The sequence below is a fragment of the Herpailurus yagouaroundi genome, unplaced genomic scaffold, assembly GCF_014898765.1.
Source record: "Herpailurus yagouaroundi ecotype Mexico unplaced genomic scaffold, PumYag 184, whole genome shotgun sequence".
Lineage (NCBI taxonomy): Eukaryota > Metazoa > Chordata > Mammalia > Carnivora > Felidae > Herpailurus > Herpailurus yagouaroundi.
This window is the reverse complement of record NW_024412415.1, coordinates 10953562-10964980: the sequence shown is the minus strand read 5'-3', so window position 1 is coordinate 10964980 and position 11419 is coordinate 10953562. Positions and strand designations below refer to the sequence as shown.

Sequence of the window (11419 nt, the reverse complement as noted above, 5' to 3'; positions counted from 1 at the left end):
ACATTTTCCTTAGAATCATCCCTCCATGTATATTTTGGATTTTATGTTTTCTCTTTATGGGTCAGTAGCAAGTGACCTGAACTTAAAAGGTTCTACCTACCCTACCCTTTCCATACCTCTTCAGCCTCATTTCTCTCATGATATTCTAGCTTCATAATTATGTTTCAGTTAAGTTGAAAACCTTATTATTTGGAAACTTAAGAGACCTTGAAGCCTTGGAACTTTGTTTTATTTTTAATAGTTCTTATCACTATTTAAAATTAGCTGGTTCTTGTGTTTACTTGTATATTGTCGGACTGGTCCAACTTGAATGTAAGCTCCATGAGAACAGAAACCTGGTCTATCTTACCCACTACAGTATTCTTATTACATAAGATAATGCTGGGCACATAGGAAGCATTCAGTATTTGTTACACTAGCACTACGGTAAACAACCCTAATATAAATTTTTCTGCAATCTAGTTTAGCTTAGCCTAAAATGAATTCTAAATTTGCTCAAATTTTAGTGTTAAAATGTAACTATTTGCATCACATGAGTGTGATGTATGTATATGTGTCAGAATCAGAAAAATAGTAAAACAAGTTTAATTTTAATTTATTAGAACCCAGTTAAGTGATGATTTTAAAAGCAGAGTTTCCATCAAATTAACACTTAATTCCGGGCAAAAATACATTTAAAAAACCTAAATCTTAAGGCAGAAGTAAAATATTATAAAAACCAGCATGTCTAATACAGACTGTAGAATGTCAGAATTTTAAGATTCACATAGTATTTTATAGCACTAAAATGTTAATACAGTCAGAAACATTATCAATTGGTCCAAGATCTCTCAGTTTATAAAATGTCTAGACTGCTAATTGAAGAAATTTTGCTATATAAGTAATAGCTACCATATAATTAAGTGATTGTTCTTATGACAAAGGAACTAAGGCAGGAAATTTCATGGTTTTCATTTGTAAAGATTTTACAGTGTTAAATATAAAGTATTACTAGAAGTATGTTTTAGATTCATCTTCCCACTCTAATGCCCAAAAGGTGTACATCAATTCCCCTTAACTCCATTTTAAAAAACTCTGTGAACTATTATACCTATTCATTATAGGCCTGATATACTCAGCAAAGGCATAAATTGCCATTTTGATTTGGTAGAAATAACAATTTTAGTAAATCACTATATCTTTTCCTGGTCATTAAATAATTTCAAACTGAAGTCTAAGAATTTTTGCACTACTAATAAATGAACAGCTTTTTTTACCTCTGTAAGTTTGAATTTTGACTAGAACCTGAGCACAAGGGGGAAAGAAAACATTTCATGTTTATGTGCAATTAACAGTAGTCCTTCTGAAAAACAGAGTTAACAACCTTAAATGTCTCCTTGTGATCAAAACCTTTTATTTTGGGGGGGATAAGATTTAAAAGATTTAAATCTGAAAACAGGGATTAACTAGCTTAAGCATTCTCCAGAAGAGTGTCAAAAAAGACAAATGCATTTAAAATAATTCTGTAAGTCTAGCAAATATGAGGCTTATGGGTTCTTAACATATTAATTACAAAGATTCTTCATCTTTATTACAAACTCTTAAGCTATTTTAATAAAACAGTTGTAGACCTCACTGCACTTCTACTTATTTGTGTGTTAATAAAAATCTGTTAAAACTCCTTATAGTACTTCTGAAAAATTCTAGTCAAATAAGATCACTAAAACTACCAGAGAAGCTTTGAAATGCTGATTGCAGATTCATTTTGAAGTTGATTTAGCTTCTTTCAGAATCTGGCATTTAAATCATGAATATTTTCACCAACTTGGACTCTGAAAATATAAAAAATTTAGCCAGTGATGGTTATTGTTAAACAGTACCAGTATTATGTGAAAAAAATAAAAATTGAAAAGATATTGTCAATCATGCATTTCACAATTTCATGAACTAAGTAAGGTATAACTCATAAATATTGTTATGTCTTTGCAGGTTACCTCAACTTCCATCAGGCCTCAGCTAAAAGTTAATCTGCCAAAACACATCAGCCCTCATGTAAAATAAAAGGAGTAGGGAAATGATTTTGCACACATGCTGCCCAGTGTTTGGCTTCCAGGTTCCAACCCCTCTTTTATGTGACTAGATATAACTCCAGGAAGAGCACGAGATGAGGGGTAGATAGAACAGAACACCTGTTGGGCTAACAAGAATATATTAGTGTATAAAAAGTTTTTCAGTTGAATAACTGTTCTCACTGGGGTTATGCTATGTGCAACATATAAACCATACAACCAATTTTTACTATTTGTCCATTTGTGGAAAGAATTAGGCTCAATAAAATGTAAAATATACATTAGTTCATTTTAAATGCAAAGATTACAGTTTTGCTTACTTTGTTTTTGGCTCAACTGTAATATAACAAAAAAAAAATCTCTGCTTTAATAATACAATATGAAAAAGTTCACATATGTACATGGGTACATTTCTTCATTAAAATTTTTCCTTAAATCTATCTCAATGTATCTTTACAACTGATACAACTGATCTTTACAACAAAAGTCAGAAACAACAAAGTAGAAATCATTCCATTTTACAGCACTTTAGGTTTTCTGAAGTTTTCCTTTAGGGCTTAAAGAACGTCATTGAAACGTTGTTTTCCATAGTCTGCAGGATCCATTTGAAGTTCTCGTTCCTCATCATCTGTAAGGAAAATAATTATGTTTCAAGAATATTATTTTTAAAATCACTTGCAGAAAACCAATAAAATAAAGCCTCAGTAGTTTTCTAGTTGTTATTTTATACCTTCTAAAATAGCACTTTATTTCTTAGTTGCTTGGCTAAACAGTGAAAAGTCTGTCTTCCAGTCTTCCAATATATTGGAAGATTACTTAATTTAACAAATCTTTTGATGATAGTAGAGCTAGATATAGTTAGCCAAACTTTAGGAACCCACAAACATTGAGGAGTTGGTTCTTGTATATAAAATACATTATTTCTACTAAATGAATTAGTTCTATAAGTTAGTTTTTGGAGTGCCTAGGTGGCTCAGTCCATTGTGCATCCAACTCTTGATTTCAGCTCAGGTCATGATCTCATGGTTGTGGAATTGATCCTCCCACCTCCACCCCCATCGGGCTCCACGCTGAGTGTGGAACCTGCTTGGGATTGTCTCCCTCCCTGTCCTTCTGCCCTTCCCTGCCTGCTCTCTCTCTCTCTTTCAATGAAAATAAATAAATAAATAAATAAATAAAATTTAAAAATAAAAGTTTTAGAAACCGTTCTGTATACATTTTCATGCCCTTAAAAACCAAACCTTTTTCTAATTACAAAATTAATCCACACTCATCACATAAAAATTGGAAAATAAAAGATAGGAAAATAAAAGCTACTCATAATCCCAATATTTAACATTATAGTGAATTTCTTTGCTCCTCTGCAAAGAGCTTAGCAGCAACTTCTTAAATGATATACTAACCAAAATTTAACTTCTTCTTTACCAAAAAGAAAAAAAATATATTACATAATATTGTTAGTAAGATCCTCAAAGTCACTTTGAGTAGCTACATTAAGTGACTCTTTAGAGTTTGACTTATTTGGATATTGACAGGTTTTTCTGGGTCCTTCTTGGCTATCATCTGCCACTTCACATTACTGTTTATCTCACAGTAGCAATCCTTTTCTAATTTTGATACAAACTACAGGTTTTGAAATAAGACTGCTCAGAATATTAAAATTATGTTAGAACAAGAATGAAAAGTAATTTAATCAAAGCAAAGAGACTTTCTTTCTAGTATATGGCTTTTAGTGACATCTGTTAGCTCCTCCAGAGCCTTGTTTTTTTTCTTTTTTTCTTTGTTTGGTTTTCTTATTTTTTTCTTCTTTTATTCTTCCACAGCCTTGAAAAATGATTTTTCATACTTTATAGTTCACAGTTACAATTACCCATCAGCTTAGTTTTTGATAGATTGAGATGTTACTATCATAATTGTCCAGAAATATAATTTTATATAATTTAAAGAGTTATATGAGTTATATATAAATATAATTTTATATATTTCAAGAGTCAGAATCCCAATTCACATGTATACTATAGCTTTCTGAAATCTGTCTTTTAGATTTGATAGGTTTGCTACTCTTAACTTCTCTAGTATATCCTATGGTAATCCACTCTTAACTTCTCTAGTATATCCTATGGTAATCCACTCTTAACTTCTCTAGTATATCCTATGGTAAAATTTTGTTCAAGAAAAATGCTATGTGATATATGTACTGTGTATTTTACATAATGATGTGTTCTTATTTCTTCTTTATATTTATTCATTTTAAAAAATGCCAAATAAGACAACTTTTTCTTTCCTTTCAATAACTTTCCTATTAAACTTACAGAAATTCTCATTTAGAATTGCAGGCAACAATTTTGCATCATAGGCCAACAAAATTATCTTGTATCTTTAATAGTGTAATCCACTAGCTGTGATAAGATAACCCCAGATCTGTTACAGGCAGAGGCTGATATTGTATCCATAATCACATCTGTATTTTGAAAAAATGCTAATATCTTAACATAGAACTTGTTGTACTTTAAAAAATTATCTTTGGTTTTAAACAGGAAAATGATCACTGGCACCTCTCCAGAAAGCTCTCCTTAGAATCCATGTTATGGGATATCACCTTATGGCTATAAATACATCTTTCATGACTTCAGTAATTAAATGAAGACTTAATCACCACAGAGGGGTGGGAAAAGCACCTATACAAAAGAGAATTCCTAAAAATTTAACAGGAAAGTTATTGAAAGTAGGTATGTTGGAAGACTTTTAAATGAAAAATTATAAAGAGAAGTAAGAGCAAAGCTCTAGGAATAAAAACACTGAATTCTAGTTCTGGCTCAGTCCCTTAAAAACCTGATCTAGTTTCTAAACCTCTTTAGACCTTTAGTTACCTTCTCAGTAGAATACAGATAGCAACTGTTTATCCTATCTCAAAATAATAATAATAATAATAATGTATAGGAAGGAGTCTTTACTTCTGAAGTCTTCTATAAATATACAGAGGAGTTTGTTGGTTTTATTAATTCATGCTTTTAATCAAATTTTAATACTGTGCCTTCACATTATTTTTCAGAATTTCACAGGACTTTTGGAATATTGCATTTTTCTTACACTGAACTATTATTTACATTAACTAGAGTCCACTTTCAGTATAGCTATTCTAACCAGAATTCAAATTTCTACTGACAACCTATTTGCATGTACAGTATTTATAAAGTATGATGAAATTACCTAGTCAAATCTAATATAGAATAACAACCTGAAAACTAAATATGTATATATATATATTTTCATTTTACAAGGCAGCAAAATCTGTAAATAGCTCATTAACATAAAATGACTATTAAGGAAATAGAAGGACATTCAAAATTTATTAAATAATTCCTAAATTCCCTCTGAAGTCAAGAAAGGATCACCTCCATAAAGCAAGCTCTACCAAACAAAAACATCTTGGGGATAATAAGGCAGTGAGGCCCCACTAAAAAGTACACGTTAATCCACAAACCAAAGTGTAATTATCCTCCAAAGCAGGCAATCCAAAGAAAAATATTCTGTATTTGCTTTAACTTCTTAAAAACTATTATTCAACAAACACTTATGTAGTGCTTACATTGTGGAAGACCTGCCCTAAGTGCTGAACAAATATTTGAGTTATATAATCTACATAACAACAGCTTAGTTAAGTAACTATACCCCTATTTTGCAGATAAGTATATTGAGGCATAGAGTTAGGTAATTCACAAGGTCACAGAGTTGGTAAGTGCTGGAGCTAGGATTCAAATCCAGGCAGTCCAGCTCCAGAATCCAGGCACTCAAGCATTAGGCTCAGCTTCCTTCCATAAGCACATAAATACAACCATAAATAAATATGCAGGTCATACTCTGTTAAAGAAACTTGGAACTTTTATGGGATTAAAGATAAGAGTAAAGAGAATTTATAAACATCCATCTCCTTATTACAATAAAGAATGAATTAAAAGATATCCATCAGATGCAGAGTATTTCCAGAGGTAATCTTTTCATTGGGTCACTTAATTTTTTTTTTAATTTTAAAAATTTTATTTATTCATTTTTGGGAGAGAGAGAGAGCAAGAGCAAGGGAGGGGCAGAGAGGGAGACACAGAATCCGAAGCAGGCTCCAGGCACTGAGCTGTCAGCACAGAACCCAGCGGGGCTCGAACTCACAGACGAGATCATGACCTGAGCTGAAGTTGGACGCTCAACTGACGGAGCCACCCAGGCGCCCCTCATTGGGTCACTTAAAAGAAGGCAGGAAAAAAATTTTTCTACACCAATGTAAATAAAAAATATTTTTTTAGGCTGCTTCAGGAAACCAAGAATTAAAAATCAAAATAAACCAGAACTGTAAACACAGGAAAAATAGGCCTCACTTAATTCTACAAGAAAACACTTTACAGATAGTAGTATCCCAAATGATCAATACATATGAACAAGCATCAGAGATAAAGCTGGCAGATAAACTCTATTGGCAGAGTTGCTGCCCAAATCTCCATTGACCTTAGCTGAATCCAGAACCTCAGCACTATAAGTGGAATCTCTAATCCTAGGGACCTAACAGATTGAGGAAAAACAAACAAAACAAAACAAAACAACAAAACTCCTCCCAATATTAGAAAGAGTAGAGAAGAGCCCCTAATAGTATTTCTGAAGTACATGTTTCAATTTTAATTGAAGTTGACACAATGTCATATTAGTTTCAGGTATACAACATAGTGATTCCACAAATCTATACATTATGCTATGTTCATCACAAGTACAGCAACCATCTGTTACAAGCATGTTTCAATTTTTGATATCTCTGGCTGCAGAGTCTTAATGGCAGTAAAGATTTTCTTTCCTGGGTTTGGGGGAAGATATGTTTCAGGCATGCTCAAATCTGAAACACATTCTCCCATTATACCTGTGTTGTATATAGTGATTCCACTGTGAATATGATCACAGAATTTTAGAACTGAGAAGGACCATCTATTGTAGTTCAACAGTCACATTACAGATGAAGAAACTGTGGCCTAGAGAGTTAAAGTGACTTGAAAAGCAATACTCAACGGCTGGTCTCCTAACCTAATGTTTTTTCCCCCACTCTTTTCTACTGCCTGCTTTGGCTACAAGTGCAAACTCACCTGGGAACCCAACCATTATTTCTACATTGCAACTATGAAGAAATGTTCTTAAATTCTAAATATTCTAACTTAATAATAAAATTTAGAATCCAAATTATTGATAAACTAGGGAACAACCATAATTCCCCCTTCCCACTTTCTGGACAGTTAATGCCATACCTAAAGAATCCCTGAAAGCATGTTTTAAATTATTTGGCTTTCCAATACTCTTTTTTAGTCAGTTCACCCAAACATCCCTCTTCACTAGCTGCAGCTGGTGGCTTTGTTCCCTATCATAAAGGAGTCCCCTTGGTAGCTGTCCTATCCTTCTACTGCTGTCATCTAGTGAACCCCGAAATGGGATAAAAATGTAAGTGGCAACCCCCAGCTCAAGTAAGATTGAGTTGCAAATGAGAAATCCCCAAAATCTAACAATCCCCTCCCTACTTCACTGAGGGTATCACCTTAGGTCATTTCCTTATATTCCCTAGAACTGATGCATTTATTTCCTTGTGAAAGGAAAGGCAGAGCAGCATGAGGATACTGGTGACCTAAAGCGGAAAGTTACGATGAAAACTGGGGATGGGAGAGGGAAAGGGAAAAGGGTATAGGAGGGAGAGAGAGAGAGAGAGAGAGAGGGAGGAGGCACTGAAGATGAATGTACCTACCATGGATAAAAGCCATACAAAATATCTGAAATTTTGTGATAAAAGTCATTAACTTTAAGATAGCCAAAAGCATAAGAAATGTCTTTCAGTTACAGCTGAAATTATTTGCTCTAATAAAACCCTCAAAATTATCCAATGATATGATAGAAGCTCTTAGGAAGAAAACTAGAGAATGTTTAAACTATAAACTAAATTTATAAGACCAGAAGTTAAAGGGTTATTATTCTAGTCACAGTTCTAAAACTCAATGAGAAAGCATAAAATTATCAGTTAACAACATTGACCTATGTAGGCTAAGTACTATGGGGGGTGGAGGGTGGGGTGAATATGAAGGCAGAAAAGGACACAAACAAAATATAAGGCAAAATAAGTGAAAATTCCTGCCCTCCAGAGCTTGGTAATCTAATTGGTGATATGATATACATGCATGAAAAAGCCTCACAACAATGTTATAAATAATTGCAAATAAAAACATTCAAACAAACACAAAACAATGAGAAAAAATGGTAAAATTTATGAAAAATGGATGAGATTATAGAAAAGGTAGGTATAATTTATTCTAAAGTCCCAAACAGCATTTGAGAAGTTCTCATGAATGTATCCTTATAGAAGTCCTAGAATAATTATTATCTCTTTCTATTCCCAACAACCATTCTTCCAAAACTAGAATGTACTATCAAAACAATCCTGCATGGAAGTCTGAGTCTCTAAGTTTCCCTTTTTCTATTAACTACAAAGTATCTGAGGATAACTATAATTTCTTTTCAGTTTTATAAAAACAACTCTTGTCATGAACATAAGTAAGATGTGATTACTTAAAAAGAGTTAAGGAAGAAATCGAGACAGTTTACATTGGAAAATACTTCATGCATCACATTATAAAATAGAATACATCACACATTATTATGTTCATAATCAACTTTTACAGAAAAGAGAAAAAGTTCCACAAATACTACTAAATGATATAAGCAGGCAGAAAATAGGCCTAAAAACTCATAATAATGTAATATACTCTGATATGCATGCATGGGTAGGGCTGCATGCACACAGGTAGATTCTGAGCTTTTAATAAGTTAAAAGCTCAGAAGTTACATAGTTAACAAGGAAAATATGTTGAATCTGTGTATTAAACATAAAACAGACAAATCTTTTCAAACTGTTAAATATAAATTTTCAGCCTCTCAGAAAAAAAGTTCAAAAACAGCCTTCCTATACTCAATCAGTAGTGACATATCTTATCTTCAGTATGGAGACCATTCTCTTTGGGACTTCCTTTATAACAAAAAGGCTGTCTGGTCAAAATATGTACCTAGAATAATGAAATGTTTTCAGATAAGAAATTGGAAAAGAATTATTTTCTGGGAGTATTTGCCGTAGGTAAAGCCTGGAGACATTTAAAACAATTTAAATCTAAAATTTCTGAATACTTTTGAGTTTCAAATTATAACTATATCAATAATACATATAAGATAACTAAAATGAAAATACTTAAAATAATTAAAATCTAAAAATATGACTATCATAAAATTGTTTTCAAAATAAAATTGAAAAACTACACAGAATCTCTTTGTATTAAGATTGAAATTCTGTTAATAAGTGGGGAAAATTCTACACAAATTCAACCAAAAAATTTAGAGGTGGGTTTCACGGTCACAGCATGGAGGCCAAGCCCACGCTCACCTTGGACGTCTTCCTCTCCACCATCACCATCTTCTTCCTCATTGTAAGCCAGCTCAGCCTGCTTGTCTGCCTCGTACTCACCTACGTTACCATCATCCCCATTATAATCCGCCAGTTTAGAGCCATGCTGCGGATCAACAGGGGATTCATTCTCATCAAAGAATCGGCCTGTGAAGTAGGTAGAGGATTAATTCAAGAGTAAAGAGGAAAAAAAAGAAGGGACCTACACTGGATGCCTCCAGAAAGTAGACAAGTGAAACCTGGCAACGTTTAGAGTACTGGTTATAAAAAAGATACATTTTTGTGAAGGTTATCCAAGACAAAAAGAAATAAGAATGAAGACTGAAAATAACTTTTTAAAAAAAGAATTTCCTTTTGGTGTTCATTTTAGTACTTGCTACTTAAGGCTTGAATATTTTCTTAAAGAAAGGGTACCATATTCAGGACTGCTTTCCTAATAACCAATGACTTCTCCAAAATAAGTATTTGTCTAATTTACCACTTTAGAAGAACAAGAAATGTTTTTATTACTAGATACAATATGTATTTGAAATTTGTAGTTATTTATTTGCTTTATAAAATACCATTTTCCATAAATAATTTTGATCATTTTTTTTTTCTTGTAAAAATAAACAAGTACCATGCAGGCTAGTTTCTTTTTGGATGCTAAGACAAATTAACACAACTGAGGGCTATCTCAAGTTCCTTCAGTGATAGTGACTGACTATAACTGTGGATTTCCAAGGAGAGATGGCATAAAGAATAAACTATCAGAACTCCTAGTGGTATGTGTTTTGAAAAAACATCCCAAGTAATTCTGATTTATTCTTTCCCATTTCCTAAACAGGACTTTTAAAAGCCAATGATAGAGGAAGCTTAAGAAAGTTGAACTATGCGAGGCTGTTATATTGCGCACATTCATAACAGTAAGAAATCAAAAAGAGCAAAAGACATAACATCCACTGTAGAAAGCTATTCAGCAACTAAAATTGAAAATGAAAATGTTAGGCACACTAAGATCTGACTCAGAAACACAAGTTAAACTCTACTTTGACATTAAATTTAAGTAGCATAAAAGTAAATTTTATTCCAAAATCTAAAATATAAATAATATCAACTTACTGATGATGAAAGAATTTAAGACTTTAAAAAATTATACAAACTTTCTATGGATAAGTCTAAAATTTTTTGAATTATGTTTTTAAGAAGTAAATTGAAATGAGGCATTCAGGAAAAAAATTAATGACTTCTTTGCTTGGAAAGAAAGGTTAAGTACAAATGGAAAGAATTAAGGAGGTATTGGTCAATTTTACAAACAGTTCACCACATCATCGGGCCAATATAATTTTAATTGCTGAGTAAAGAGTCAATTGGGGAAATAGTTAAAGAACAAATCACACTTACATAGGCTTTCAAGGATGGGGGCTGTTTACAATAGGAGACTTAAGTAACTGGGGCCAATAAAAAGAGCATAAAGTCATCTTAAATATATTCCAGAATAAGGTTGGGTATGTACAATAAATAAATAAATGGAAAAGTTGATAAAATAGAGTTAGAGAAAATAAATGGATATAAAAGAATTAAAAAGGAAAAACAGAAACAAGAATAATAAGCTATTTGTGAGAAAGACACCATGTCTCCTAATGATAGTAATACAAAACAAAACATTTTAGTGGCTTTTATTATTATTTCTTTTTCTAACAAAAAAATTAATGATGCCAATATAAGGAAAAAGGGAGATTTACAGAAATCTATATTTTCTTTTTCTTAATATGCAATATTTACTATGGACAAATTTAACCTGGAGTTGTTAAATCATCTTTATGCAATGTAAAACTGCTGTTTTAAATATACGAATATTTAGCGGCACCTGGGTGGCTTAGTTGGTTAAGCATCAGACTCTTGATTTCGGCTCAGGTCAGGA

At 32.3% G+C, this 11419-nt stretch overlaps 1 protein-coding gene across 3 annotated transcripts in view; it reads right to left on the bottom strand.

The window, feature by feature from the left end:
• Positions 1-578: 578 nt before the first annotated feature.
• Positions 579-11419, bottom strand: part of GOLM2 (golgi membrane protein 2) — a 105694-nt gene continuing 94853 nt past the window's right edge. For 2 of the 3 annotated variants that reach the window (XM_040492544.1, XM_040492543.1), the window contains 2 exons: positions 9496-9663; positions 579-2676 (listed from right to left, as the gene is read on the bottom strand). In XM_040492544.1, coding sequence (XP_040348478.1) covers positions 2606-2676; positions 9496-9663 — 239 coding nt within the window. In that variant the 3' untranslated portion in view covers positions 579-2605. The remainder of the gene's footprint in view (positions 2677-9495; positions 9664-11419) is intronic. The other variant, XM_040492545.1, reaches the window with a different exon arrangement.